Source organism: Trachymyrmex cornetzi, unplaced genomic scaffold (genome assembly GCF_001594075.2).
Source record: "Trachymyrmex cornetzi isolate Tcor2-1 unplaced genomic scaffold, Tcor1.1 scaffold1399, whole genome shotgun sequence".
NCBI lineage: Eukaryota > Metazoa > Arthropoda > Insecta > Hymenoptera > Formicidae > Trachymyrmex > Trachymyrmex cornetzi.
This window is the reverse complement of record NW_017295981.1, coordinates 543,564-559,178: the sequence shown is the minus strand read 5'-3', so window position 1 is coordinate 559,178 and position 15,615 is coordinate 543,564. Positions and strand designations below refer to the sequence as shown.

The 15,615-nt window shown below is 33.6% G+C and overlaps 1 protein-coding gene across 1 annotated transcript; it reads left to right on the top strand.

Moving 5' to 3' along the window:
- Positions 1 to 4,188: 4,188 nt before the first annotated feature.
- LOC108771129 (uncharacterized) lies at positions 4,189 to 6,962 on the top strand. The gene is made up of 3 exons (XM_018523040.1): positions 4,189 to 4,311; positions 6,294 to 6,436; positions 6,654 to 6,962. The coding sequence occupies exons 1-3, from the start codon at positions 4,200 to 4,202 to the stop codon at positions 6,873 to 6,875; spliced, it is 477 nt and encodes a 158-aa protein (XP_018378542.1). The 5' UTR covers positions 4,189 to 4,199; the 3' UTR covers positions 6,876 to 6,962.
- The last annotated feature ends 8,653 nt before the right edge of the window (positions 6,963 to 15,615 follow it).

Genomic DNA, 15,615 nt, shown 5'->3' with positions numbered 1-15,615 from the left:
GCGCTTATCTGCAAAGTTCCCGAGGACCATCCTCCATACCGGGCGATTTAAAGGATAGCCGAGTAACACCGCGCCGCACAGTAAGCTACACGTGGCACTTCCGCCTCAATCGCACTTTCTTTCCTTTTTTTTTGTAAATAATAATTTTTCGGAACCCCGAGGTAATGACTCGCAAACGTGAAATAATGAGCAAATAAACTTCTATAGTCTTCTATTTCTTTTTTTTTTGTTATTACTTTCCCTCCTCCCGCGAATAACCGAAGCGGCTCGAAGTGTCGTCTGTGTCGTCCGATCGTCGTTAAAATTTTATTAATCTGGAGCAGGAAGCCTCGCGCGTCGTGGCGCATGAGAACCGCGCCAGGCTCCCTATCCTCCGGGGCGACAGTGGCCTTACAATCGAGCCTAGGAAGCCCCTCTCAGGGCCGCCGAGGCATCCCTTTAAAATCTCATTCCCTGAACTCCGTTCTAGGAAGCCCCTCTCAGGGCCTCCAGGGCGTCCTAACCCAGGCCTCCAGTCGCTCAAAACAGAGCCCTGGCAGTCTTCCGAGCGGAGAGCAAGAGCCCCCTTCAGGACCCCCTGCCGCTCACCCTATTTCTAACCGCCTGTCGTTATAGAAATTAAGATTTCCACAATCACTTATACTATCTCGCCCGACACTCCTCGAAGCACCATTAGACTCACCGCGCCCTTGATTGTAGATGCCGAAAGGAAATCGCGCCGGTCGCGACAAGGCTCTCAAGCGCATGCAGCGGGAGTACTATTGGCGAGAGGAATTTGACCCGCGTGAATTCGCCGACCCGCGCATCGTTCAGCCGCCGGGATTTTACCATCCCGTGCCTGGCAACTGCCAGGATCCGCCGCCACCACCGCCTCTACCCGCGAGACCGGTGCCTACAGTCCTAGAGATCGCGTCCGTCACCGGACAATTCCTTTCCACGCGCGACTTCTTATGGAAAATCTTCAATAAACGCACGTCTTAAACCCTGAGAACCAGCGGTTTTCATGTAATCATTTTGTGACCGTCGACCTCCCTCTTAACCTCCGTAACCGCAATTACCGCCCTTGCCGCTCGGGGCGAGAATCACGCCGAGCCGTCATCGGACGAGCCCACGCCGCGTCCGAGGGGCATTCGCACTCACGCGCCCCGGACGTGACAATGATCATAAAATCATAAGGCGTAAGGAAATCGTAATATGAGATACTCAGGATATTTCTAATATGAAATAATCTATGCTCTTATGTCATAGTGAAAATCATTGCTAAAATATAAATGTTATTTTGCAATAATAAAAAAGACAACCGGAATAAACATCGAATGTCTATTTCTGCGATGCTTAGTTCCAAATACCTGAAGACGAGTCCTACACTGTTAGAAATGTAACTACGAGCTTCCTTCACATATAAATAAAGCTTGTGGTTATGAACGAAATTAAAAGTAATGAATGATTTAACTGAAAATTAAGTTACAGTAGTTACTTAAATGTAATGAACGTGTATGTACATTAAATTAATGAAATTTAATTCTTCGTTGACACACCTCTTTTTTCGTTCGCTTTTTGGCACACTGGGTGACTCACACCCACACAGAGCAATGTTTAAACAACTGACATTCTTATTTTTAAAATCCAATCAATATGAAAAAAATTATGGGTCAATTTCAAGGTCTGTAGAATACATTCAAATAGTTTTTGATTAAAATTTCATTACAGTTTTTACGAAAAAAATTCTTGAGTAAATAAAGAATATTCTTCAATGAATAGAGAGAAAACAAGTAAAATCTTTGAAAAATTTTAACTATTAAAAAATTCAATATTAAAAGTTAAAAATTTACAGAATTGTTGTTCAAATATAATATTTTGAAAAAAAATTAGTTCGTAAGTTGGTTTTGGATAAAGGGTATTTATTTTGCGTATTGAATGTAGACTATTTTGGGAATTGAAAAAACAAAGATTTTTTTATAAACATTGTATTTTTGTTCTACAAAATAAAAGAAAATTGAGTTTCAGAGAGTTAAAATAATTTTGTGGGTGGTTCACACCCAGTATGTCAACGAAAGGTTAATGTACTTTTCATAAAATTTTATGAAAAGTATATTAAATTTCATAAATTTTCATGAAAAATACATTAAATTTTATGTACATGTACACAAATATGCTTTTTAATTATAAATGTATTAAATTTAATATAATGTTAAAAAACCGAAAGGAAAAGGGCTACGAGTCTAAAAATTCGTCGTTACAAATTAAAATTTTTGAACAGTAAAAGAATAAAACACGTCATTTAGTTATAATATAAAACTTTAATTTGCCGACAATAAACAATAAAACAAACAATAAAACTAACGTTTCGATCCCTGTTGGATCATTATCAATGTTATGGTAAAGTACGAAAATAAAACAGTGGAAATATTACCAAGTTAAGATATATAAAAATTACAATTATAATTTTCACTTCATACTGAGTGAGGTTGATTATATTAATAATTGTTAAGTTTTATTATATTAATGTTTGCGATTGAGACCGAAATGTAATTTTTATATATCTTAACTTGGTAATATTTCCACTGTTTTATTTTCGTACTTTAAAATTGATAATGATCCAACAGGGATCGAAACGTTTGTTTTGTTGTTTGTTTTATTGTTTATTGCCGACAAATTAAAGTTTTATATTATAACTAAATGACATGTTTTATTCTTTTACTGTTCAAAATTTTTAATTTATAACGATGAATGTTTAGGCTCGTAGCCCGTTTTCTTTTGGTTTTTTAATTTTATTGAGCCTTATTACTATTATGGTTTAATGTAATGTCATGAAATTAAGTTCGAATTGTGTAACTTAAAAGTTAATGAAATTTAAGAACATTTCTAACAGTGTAGAATGAGCGCGCAAAATGAGCATACAATTCATCGTATGCTCATTTTGCGCGCGCACTGTCTGTTTGTGTGTATTTTAGGAACATTAAATAAATTTTTTTAATTGCAATACTGATGTATTTCTCCTTTTATTATCAATTTCTCGGGGCATCTCGTATTAAAAGCATAATTTTTTTACTTCGCGATTTTTTGAATTTGATCACTTTTTACATTTCTTTAATTTAAAAAAAAATAGAATTTGAATTAAATTTTACATAACATTATTTTAAGGGGTAACACCTATGTAAATTTTCAAAAAATCGATAATTTTTTTTTCCTTTTGAAATACACTTTAGAGTCTCAAAAATGAAGTGCAAATGGTTTTTTTGCGATAATTTTTTTCGAAAGTTATAGGCTCCCGCGTCAAGTGCTTCACAGTACTGCTGACCGGACGGACCGCCCGCTCGGTACGTCAAAATGTTCAAGGCTCGTAGAGTCCAAATATTTTTACCTGCGTTTTTGTCTGCGACGATTCTGAGCTTTCCTATTATAACACAGATGGCGAGATACTACATTCAAATATATTAGTATAATCATCGGTATAGCTGTTGAGACGACGCCGGTCGCACTTTAAACGCGTTTTTCCCAAAATAGCATTTTTTAAGTTGGCTAGCAATAGAACTCAAACAATTTTTAACCAATTTGCTTCAAATTTTAACAATATTTAAAAAATCACATTTTCTAAAAAAAATATGTAGGATTTTTTTGATAAGTTATAAATTTTTTGAGTTACAGCTGATTTTACTCGATTTTTTTGTGATGAAAATAGAACTTTTTGTTTGTATTTCCATTTTGTCAAAAATCAATATTTTCAAAAAGAGCTCCATACTTCTGTAGATATTTAAGTAAAGAAAATAAAAAAATTTATTTTTTTATTATAGACTAAAAATTACGACACTTGTGCTGCTAGCCGCGTAACACCGTGCCAATTCGATTATCTCCTTCACGCTGCTGCAGATCCGCCATTTTGATAAATAAAATTCTAAAAAAATTATTTTTTGTACTTTTTTATGTGCTTAATAGAGTTCTAAAATTCATTTTTTAATTGCACGATTCATTAAACCAAAAAAAATTCCCAAAAATGGACCTTATTTACCCCCGGTTGGACAGGTTTACCCCTTAAAGCTTATTAAATTCCCTTTAAAACGACCTATTATTTTCTTTAATTCTGCCTATAGATTTCTTTTCAAACATTTACCCAAAATGAACTCGGTATCTCTAATAGGGACCTTTCCTCTACCAATATTGAATATAGATATATAAAATATTAGGTCGAATTGAAGAAAATGGCTGCAGAAGGTTATACATTCGCCAAGTTACCAAAATGTTATTTAATGCCGCAGCTTCAGGATTGGGTCATGTACAGGCAGGGTGTTGTTTTCTCGGAAACAGACAAAAGTATAACTTTGATGGCAGAATTAATCATTTTTTTTATTTTTAATCAGCTTTTTAGCTTTCAATTTATTTTTTACCGATAAAACAAATTCGTAAAAAAGGCAATAGGAATCAATCTCTAGTTGTTAAATTTCGAGAAATTTTATTACATCAAAAATATTATTATATAACCTCGTACGTTTCGACTCCTGTTTTTGAGTCATCTTCAGCAATTCAACTTAACAAGTACAGCAAAAATAAATCGCAGTCAGTGTCTTCATACTCTCAATTGTCAATGTGTGCGATTACCAGAAAATTCGTGAGGCCATAAGCAGGTTGTCCAACACAGTTACTTGGCTGAGTAGCAATAAAACTCAGGCTAAAATTATTTAAACCGTGAAGAGAATTAAAAAGAAAAGAACAACAGAAATCATTAACTCACCTCACGAATTCAAGCATCTCGCAAACAATCGAATTTATGTAACAAAATATTTAACAGCAAAGAACATCCCATCTTTGAACTTTAATTTCTCAATTGAAATAGAGGCAAATTAATCTTACATCCACACAGCGAAACGCTCCAACACAATATGAAACGTGCACATATGTATAGCGGTCAAACAACAAAACATCTAAACTTTATTCAGAATCTCCATGTAAACGTTACTTAAGGCTAGAATATCCGTTTTCAAATTTAAACCATTAGCCTGTTTATTAATATGTAACATTTCCGATATTATACTTTTTTCACACTAAGAATTTAGATTTAATTGTTAAAATTTTACTACACAGTGTGACTATCCGTTGGATTTTATTTTCAAAACAATGAGTGAAAGGATAAAAGTACTAATAAAAAAGTTTAACTCAATGATAAAGAAGTCAAGAGATAACTCACAAAAAGAGAAAGTTAAATGGTTTTCCATTCTGTTCATAGATGGGATTTTCAACAAATCTCGGAATTTTGTTAATGGCGTTTGTCATAGAGTTTCCTTTTTTAGTTTAAATAAATTAAAACAATACATAAAAGTTCACAAAGATCCTTTACATAAAATGATGAAAAGGAATGTCGTTTACAAAATCAATTATTCTGATTGTGATGCATCCTATGTGGGTCAGACAGGCAGAAAATTAAAAACTAGATTATTAGAACACAAGAAAAATATTAATAGAGCAACTTCTTCTTATTCGGTTATTACGGAATATAGGTTGAATTATGGTCATGACTTTGATTGGGAGAATGTTAAGATTCTGGGGATGTGGAAGGTTTTTATAATAAGCATATAATATCGGAAATATTACTAATAGACAGGCTAATGGTTTAAATTTGAAAACGGATATTCTAGCCTTAAGTAACGCTTACATGGAGATTCTGAATAAAGTTTAGATGTTTTGTTGTTTGACCGCTATACATATGTGCACGTTTCATATTGTGTTGGAGCGTTTCGCTGTGTGGATGTAAGATTAATTTGCCTCTATTTCAATTGAGAAATTAAAATTCAAAGATGGGATGTTCTTTGCTGTTAAATATTTTGTTACATAAATTCGGTTGTTTGCGAGATGCTTGAATTCGTGAGGTGAGTTAATGATTTCTGTTGTTCTTTTCTTTTTAATTCTCTTCACGGTTTAAATAATTTTAGCCTGAGTTTTATTGCTACTCAGCCAAGTAACTGTGTTGGACAACCTGCTTATGGCCTCACGAATTTTCTGGTAATCGCACACATTGACAATTGAGAGTATGAAGACACTGACTGCGATTTATTTTTGCTGTACCTGTTAAGTTGAATTGCTGAAGATGACTCAAACAGGAGTCGAAACGTACGAGGTTATATAATATTTTTTATGTAATAAAATTTTTCGAAATTTAACAACTAAAGGTTGACTCCTATTGCCTTTTTTAAGAATTTATCTTATCGGTTATGATTTAAGGAGTCTATAACTCATTTAGTTATTATTTTATTATTATTGTTAATTTATTTTTTATTTACTTAATTTTTTTTCCTTATTAGAAAATTTGATGGAAGAGACCCGTACCATTTGGGACATAACAACTAGAAAAATGCCTATGGAAATCGAGAAACCATCATTGCATATGACGAAACATCAGTTGAAGAGATTGACCTTCAACCAAGCCGAGAGAATCAAGAAAAAGGTAGTTTATCAAATTGCCATCACTTGCAAATTTAAATACAAAAGTCACATATATACATTAAATCTGTAACGTACCTTGATTTTTTAATTTTCTTTCTTTTATATCTTTAATAGGTAACTGTCGATATTAATTTCTAAAACATTTAAGTTTTAAAGTAATTCTCTTTATATTTTATTTTATAATAATTAATTTTTTTATAATCTGTATTTCTCTCAAGATTGAAAAGATCAAAGAGATATTCCACAGTGAAGTACGTAAGACACGCGTTTCTTATGCTCGTATGATGTGGAGTACCATGGAACATGGAAAATTTCCTTCTGCGTCATTCAAAAGAACTTTTTTCACGTATATGGCTGGCAAAAAAGCCGATGGACACGTTTATAAACCATGGTTGCCTTCTGAAATTGTCGGACAAGATCTTAATTTTTGTTGCCAATAATTGTTGATTAATTTACGGTTATTAGTTGTTCAATATAGTTTAGTTAAATATTGACAATATTTAACTAAACTTTTTAATAGTATATATTTATTATAGCGATAAAAAATATTACTTATACAAATAATAATAAATTCATTAAGTAACGAACTTACATATATTTTTAACTCTATAATATTATTAACTGCACACACCATAGTGAGTGCTTTCCAATTGCTTAACACATCTTAACATAAACGTACACAGGAATACACAAAGTGTAACATTGTGCATGATTCGATTGGAACAGAATGTGTACGCTGTGCACGAGTGAGATCCGTTTCGGATAGAGTTAGATTAAATGTAGCTTTTTTCGCCTGTATTTAAAAAAAAAAGCAAAAATACCGGCCACTCAACATCTTCCAACCTCATTTATAGCCGCCGCAGTTAGTAACATGTAATTGTCACTAAAAAATACTAGCTTACACAGTTCTCGACTGAGTACAGATGTGTAGTATTGTGTCGACGATAACGGACAATTGGGACGCAACTTGTGTCGCGGTGTGCACAAAAGTATCTAGGGATATTGCAATTGGAAAGCACCCAGTATTGTTCGTTTTATCTGGTTGAAAGCTGTTCGGGATCACCCCGAACGAACTCAGCCTACATATCTGCTGTCCCACATGCAATCGAAACAGCAAGTTTCGTGTAACCAAGCTACACGCCTAGAGCTACTACTTTCAAGTTGCACAAGACACGCCACAAATGACCTTTATAGCTAATCTTTTCCAAAATAAATTGCATTGTCTCATATGTTTCCTTCATTTCGATTTCATATAGCAAAGGAACAGAATGTTTGTTGATTGTCAAAATACAATATAATAGCTTTAAGGCTGCGTTTCGATGAGTCAATGAAAAGACGCCACTGATCTGCATTGTATATGCCATTCAATCTCTTGACTAGTCCTTCGATATTGTTAGAGTACATACATTTTCCATCTTCAGTCAAAGTGAAATATTCCAAAAATTCTTCTTGATACTTTCGATAGCGTTTCACTTTAAAGACAGACGCGACGACATGGTCTTTTTTCAATTCTGAAATGAGTATATTTCCAATTGTCGCTGAGATAGATGTAATTTTCGCACAATTGTATCTAAACGTTGTTGTCCAACAAATGACGGTAACGTTGACTTATCGTTTGGTGTGTACACTAGTGCCACTAGTATCAGCGGTTAAATTTGTCAAAATGGTTGCAGTGCTTTTACTTGGGCTCGGACACGTCGGAACTGAATACTGATCGGAATGCGCAATTGGCCGTGTGGCACTTGAAACATTTTTGTACACAAATGCTTTGCTTTTTTTTCTGTTCAAACGCACTTTGTATATGTCATTAGCACAAGCATAACAATCTTCAGTATGCTTTTCTATTTCTGACCATAACATTGGCACAGCAAATGGTAAAGAAATGCGTTTTCTATCCCACCATGCTTTTAGAGCGATCAAGCACGTTCTGCAAGTAAATTTTGGTGCCCACGGCACATTTCTATACACGCTGACACCAAAATAAAATTTGTATGCTTCCTCAATAATTTCAGTCATAATCCTTTTACGTTCTCGTACAGCAAATGTACACTGAAAAAAATGTTATTCATAATATCAATGAATGACATTTACTGACTTTAAATTCATTGATATAATGAACTTTTAATAGATATTATGAATATTTTATTGAGTATTTTTTATTAGCTAATAACTGGATTTATTAATATAACAAATCACTGTTTATTAATATGCTGTACTTGAATATATCATAACTTAATATAACATTTAATTAAATCAATGAAAAAGTTCATTCTTCCAACAAATATGTTCATATACTTAATAAATTCATTTATTAGATGTCTATTATAAAATTTTGTAGAAGTGATAAAATACATTCATTATATTAACGCATTTTTTTATTAGTTAATAAAGCCTGTACATTAGCTCAATAAACGCATTAATAACAATAAAGTTTAATGCATGATTTAATGATATTATTCATTGAATGAATAAAGTTTTTGGTTATTACAATAAATCCATGGCAGACTATTTTAATGTATATATTTATTGTCACAATGAATTCTTAATAGTTTAATAACTCAAATTGATCATTTTATAAAACCTAAATCATTATAGGAATAAAATTGTTTATTGGACCAATTTTAATGAATTTTTTATTAATGCCAATGAATACTATTATTATATTTACGTACATTTTTGGTTTAGTGTACCGCACACGTAACAAAATGAATCGATTTTTTGTTTTTTCGATACAATCCAACATTCTTATGTTTATATAACGCGTTACAAAGTAATACTGGTGCCTGATATAAAATGAACACATATCATAATGCTATCTCTTGCAAAACAAAGTTCGCGCTTACGCGCATAAGTGTGAGTGCCGTGCTTGTGTATGTATGTGCGTGTATTTGTGATAATATTTTATCTCAAAACCTTAAGAATAGCTCTACTGGTACTCCTAAAAATTAATAACTTTAAATTTATATACCCCATTCTTATACGATCTAACTTTTCCAAATCCTTTGGGGAAATGATAGTGGGCCATGTCCCCGACACAATCCATCCGCCCTTTGGAAAATTTTAAAAGTTGAAATCAGTCACACAGTGTAATTAACGAAGACAAAAATAATTAAATGATGTTTAATTGAAAATGAAAATGAGCGAATTGTCAAAGCAAAGGATTATGTCCAGTTTTAGGGGAATTTGGGCCCCGGATAAATAACTTTGAGACATGCCCAAAATTTTAAGGTATCAAAAGAGAATCAAAAATTCCATAAACCCAACTTTATAGGAGAGGTTTCCTGAGTGCTAGAACTATCCACAGTTCGCTATTATGACCATGTACTACTAGTCTTATCCAATTTCTCTGCGTCCAGAACACCTCCCCGCGATAACGGATTATACCAAAGACATTGAAGTAATATTTAAAATGTATTTGATACAGTTCATTAATCTGGCTAAATCCTTGGTCGCGATTCATGCCGTCATGTCACAGAAATTCGGATTTGCTTGTAATGACGGCGATGTCTCTGGAGTTCGCTCTGGAGGAAAAGATGGACAAGCGGCGAATGTACCAATTGGGGTGAACCAGTCTTTGGTACGAGATCACCCCGAAGCAGCTACTGATCGCGATGAGATCCACTAAGGGCAATATGGAAAATATTTAAAAAATCAGTCACAATAAACATTTGTTGGCTGGGGATCAAGTGCTAGATTTCTTGGAACAAGAGCCTAGTAGTTCCACAAGAGCCCCACTCAAAACACATTTAAATATACACTACTCAACAAATTAAAGGATCACTTGTTCCACCCTGCAAAAATAGGCAAACTTCGAGATAGAATAACTTCGTCAAAAATCATTGTGTCAAGATTTTTAAAAAAACATTTTAAAACTTGAAATCTCTACTTTTTAAACCTGTACTTTAAAAAACCGTATTACTCATATTTCACAAAGTTACACAAACATAAATGAAGATGCATCAGATCACAAAATTTTTTACGAACTTTGCGAAGTTCCACGGAGCCAAGTAAAAATTGTACACAAATGCGGTTTACATCTTTCGAAAGAGTGAATTTTTACCTTCAGTTTCTTTTTTTATAAAGCTTCGTACGATTTTTTTTCACCGAGTTATTCAACGTCGAAGCAAAAGGGTCGTTTTTGCTTCAACGTTGAATAACTCGGTGAAAAAAAATCGTACAGAGCTCAATAAAAAAACTTTAATTGTAAATCACTCAGTAAAAAAAATTGTCATTCAGTAAAAAAAATTGTTGTGTGTGTGTGTGTGTGTGTGTGTGTGTGTGTGTGTGTGTGCGTGTGATTAATAACCATTTTAAAGAGAAAGTGTTAAACTTAATTTACAATTAAAAAAATTTGTTATGGCTTTAAAATGCTTTTTCGAATACCGCTCCGCGACCATTCTTCGCGGGGATATGTGAAATTCGAATTTGGTTTTATTAACGCCAATTTTAAATAACTTTAATTTTGTTGAGAAGCAGCAGGCAAACTTTAAGATAGAAGAGATTATTAAAAAAGCATCATATCGAGATTTTTAAAAAAGCATTTTAAAGCTTGAAATCTCTACTTTTCAAACCTGTACTTTTTAAAAAACCGTATTGTTCATATTTCATAAAGTTACACAAACGTAAATGAAGATGCATTAGATCTCAAAATTTTTTACAAAATTTGCGAAGTTCCACGGAGCCAAGTAAAAATTGTGCACAAATGCAGTTTACAGCTTTCGAAAAAGTGAATCTTTACCTTTAATTTGCTTTTTTGTTGAGCTCTATACGATTTTTTTTCACCGAGTTATTTAACGTTGAAGCAAAAACAACCCTTTTTGCTTCGACATTAAATAACCCAGTGAAGAAAAATCGTATCAAGCTTTATAAAAAAAGAAATCGAAGATAAAGATTCACTCTTTCGAAAGATGTAAACCACATTTGTGTACAATTTTTACTTGGCTCTGTGAAACTTCGCAAATTTCGTAAAAAATTTTGAGATCTGATGCATCTTTATTTATGTTTGTATAACTTTATGAAATATGAGTAATACGGTTTTTTAAAGTACATGCTTGAAAAGTAGAGATTTTAACTTTAAAATGCTTTTTTAAAAATCTCGATACGATAATTTTTGACAAAATTATTCTATCTCGAAATTTGCCTATTTTAGCAAGGTGAAACAAGTGATCCTTTAATTTTATTGAGAAGTGTATATGTCATGCCTGTTGATACCATTATACAAGAAAACGTACTGAAACGAGAGATGAAAACGTTACGGTTAAAAATTCTGAACCGCAGCCTCTTTGTCAAATCAATTAAAATCTTTTGTTTCATACTTTGAGTGTCTCTCTCCCTCTTCATCGATTAATATACAGGGTGTCCCGCAAGTTTTTGCCAATCGCTTTTGTATAGATAGAGTGGAAACTGAGTCGAAAAGTCCATTTTGCAATCTTCGCAATAGTTAACAAGATGTTAATTAATAAAAATTGCCAAATATTGATCTTAAATAATTTTTGACTCAAATACTATCAACTTTACAGAAAAACTGCACGAGACAAATATTATTTATTTTCTTCCCATAAAGTTCTGAGAATTTTTTCAGAATTTTTTATCAACTTTTTAGTACTGCATTTTCTTATTTTTACCAACATGAGAAAATACGGTATTAAAAAATTCTGAAAAAATTCTCAGAACTTTATGAGAAGAAAATAAATAATTTTTGTTTCGTGCAGCTTTTCTATAAAGTTCATAGTATTTGAGTAAAAAATTATTGAAGACCAATATTTGACAATTTTTAGTAATTAATACCTTGTTAACTATTGCGAAAATTGCAAAATGGTAGAGAACTTTTCGAATCAGTTTAATTCGTTCTATCTAAACAAAAAGAGATTGGCAAAAATTTTCGGGACACCCTGTATATCACTTATAACTGTTCATTTGGGGTTCAAAAAAGGTTTTAGTTGTCTTCGTCAAGATTGGATATATTCCAGATACTAAATGATTCGAGAAATCTAATAAAACCAGTCCTACATGGTACACAATACATGGTCATAATAGCAAACTTTGAACAGCTGTAACACTCAAGGGACTCATTTTTACAAAGTTGTGCATATGGAACTTTTTAATCCTATTTTTATGTTCTATAATCCTAGCTAGGTCTCAATGCTGTTCAACCGGGGTCCAAACTGGGCATATGGTAGTTTACTTAAAACTTTTCAATTGACGATTGATTCAAACAGAGTTAATTAAAAGACGTTTAATTGAAAATTGAAATGGGCGAATTCAATTGAACGTCATTTAATCGATGATTAATTTAAGCAAATTCAATTAAAACTTTTCGATTGATGATTCATTCAGGCAGAGTTAATTAAAAGACATTTAATTGAAAATTGAAAAGGACGAATTCAATTGACGAATGGTTTAAGCAAAACCATTCATTTCAATTAAAACTTTTCTATTGACTAATGATTCAGGCGAAGTTAATTAGAAGACGTCTAATTAACAATTGAAACGATCGAATTCAATTAAATATCATTCAATTGACGATTGTTTTGAGTAGGGGAGTCCGGGGTAAGTTGTTACATGGGGTAAATTGTTACAGTTAGTTTTCTTAGTTGCCACAGATGGCAGCACATTTTTATTGAATTTTTATATGTAATTTTTATGAGAGAGAAGGGAAACAGAGAGAAAGAATAATGTTACCTATGTAACTGGACGTTTAAGTCAATAACTACATGTACCAGGTATGTAAATATTGAAATCGGAATTTTTTAATAGAAAATACACGTTTATTGCATGAAAATGATAAAAAATATTTTATTCAAAGTATTGCCCATCGCTAGCTATACATTTTTCCCACCTGTCTGACAATTTGTGGATGCCACGACAAAAAAATTGTTGCTTTTTTGAGCCAAACTAGTCATCTAGCCTTTTTCGTACATCTTCGTAAGAAGTGAAGCGTTGCTGAGCAAATGCGTGTCCCATCGATGCAAATAAGTAGTAATCGGACGGAGCCAAAACTAGTGAGTAAACCGCATGCGAAAGTATTTCCCAACCAAACGCCTCAATCGTTTCCTTGACCAGTTTTGCTGTGTGTGATGGTGCATTATCATGAAGCAAAATCACTTTGTGTTGCCTTTTTTGATATTTCAGTCGTTTTTCACGCAAAACTTGATTCAAATTGATCATTTGTTATCGGTAGCGTTCAGTATTAACGGTTTCGCCAAGTTTTAGCAGCTCATAATAAATCACACCTTTCTGATCCCACCAAACACAGAGCATTGTCTTCCGTCCATAGCGATTTGGCCTTGCAGTCGATGTCGATGGTTCGCCTGGAGTTACTCATGATCTTTTACGCTTAGGATTCTCAAAATATATCGACTTTTCATCGCCAGTCGCAATTCGATGGAGAAATGACTTTCTTTTGTACCTGGCGAGCAGCATTTCGCAAGTGGTTTTTCGGTTTTCTTGCTGTCTTTCATTCAGTTCATGTGGAACACATTTTCCCATCTTCTGGATCTTTCCCATGGATTTCAAACGTATGGGGACGGCTTCTCGTGTCACATTCAATTGATCCGCGAGTTGTTGTTGAGTTTGAGCGTCATCCTCATCCAACAATGCTTGCTAATTCGCTGTCTTCAAACTTTTTCGGTGGTTTTCCACGTTCTTCGTTTCTCACGTCAAAATCGCCACTTTTGAATTTTTTAAACCACTCAAAGCACTGTGATTTACCAAGAGCATGCTCACCGTAAGCTTCGACAAGCATTCGATGCGATTCTGCAGTAGTTCTCTTCAAATGGTAACAGAAAATCAATGCTGTCCGCAAATCGTAGTTTCCAGGCACAAAATTCGACATGTTCAACGCTATTACAAACTATACTGTTGTATGAAACTTGTATTGTTGTGAGTTGAAAATCTTTGTCAGATCCCTGCCGGAAATTCTCAATAGAAACCGATAAATCCTTATACGAGATTTATCTGTATTTATGAGAAATTATTTGGATATATTTGGCTGTATCCGCATCGAAAAATTTTTACTACAATATCTTACATGTTTCTATCCGCACCAATTGTAAATTGAATATATCTGTGAATGCTGATAGATAATTTTTCCGAATTTATCGTAATCAATCGGATGTATCTGCATTTCCATGCATTTGCGAATGCAGAATTTAACCGTACCTATACGCACTCATACGCATCATTTAATGTTCATTGTACCTGCATTTTACGACAAAAAATTGATCTGAATGTATTAGCATATATACGTATACCAGTATATATTCGTATTTGCGTATATAGGATATATCGGTCTGTGCTTGCGTTGCAGTCGTCACTATGTATCGGAATCTATCCGCAGTTTACGATCGTATTTCTATCTGCACCAATACGAATTTGGGTTATCGCAATTCATACACATTTGCGAAAGGCCCATATATGAGCATCAAGCGGCAATGCACTGCGGATATTCGTCGTACGTATTTATGAGTATTGTCGTGCACAAAGTTTACCCGCAAACAGGGTTGGGCACGTATCAAACTCAACGTATCATACGTGGTTTCATACATGGATGAAACTATGTATAATACATCATAAGTTTCAGCCATGTAGTAAAATGGCGCTGGTCACGTGCACATCACACCACATCACACGGGCACAGAGGCTGCGGTCCACTTGTAACGTAACCTCAAACTATATTATACTGATTTACATATTCCAAATCTACAAAATAAAACGAATAAGTACTAAGCAAGTAATTAGCAGTCATGAATCGAGGAGGTAGACCTCTACATAAATACTGGGAAGGCAAATTTAAAAAAATATATGAAGACAAAACACTTTGTTTTGTCTTCATATATTTATTATCAAAATGAAATTGACAGCCTGTTTTAACAGTGTCAACGCTGTTAACCTTCATTAATTAGCCTTGTCCAGTGCTGTGCTGTAACCGTGTAACCTGTATTTCATGAGAAATGGGTTTAATACATGTTTTGTACGTATTATACATTTCCTACGTAAGAAATGTAGGAAACCTCTCGCAGCGCTAAATTTCCCAATCCTGCCCGCAAATACACGCTTTTAAGGCGATGCTAAAGCCTTCTGTTTTACCACATTTCCATTCGGTGAAAAATCTCTGTATTGGATGTACAGATTGCAAAAGTATTATTCCTTAAATTAAAGTACGCACAAACAGGACCTCAG

Coding starts and splice junctions, on each gene's coding strand:
- LOC108771129 (XM_018523040.1), top strand. CDS start 4,200: ATGGCTGCAGAAGGTTATACATTCGCCAAGTTACCAAAATGTTATTTA. Junction 4,312..6,293: donor TTTCTCGGAAACAGACAAAA/GTATAACTTTGA, acceptor TTTCCTTATTAG/AAAATTTGATGGAAGAGACC. Junction 6,437..6,653: donor CCGAGAGAATCAAGAAAAAG/GTAGTTTATCAA, acceptor ATTTCTCTCAAG/ATTGAAAAGATCAAAGAGAT.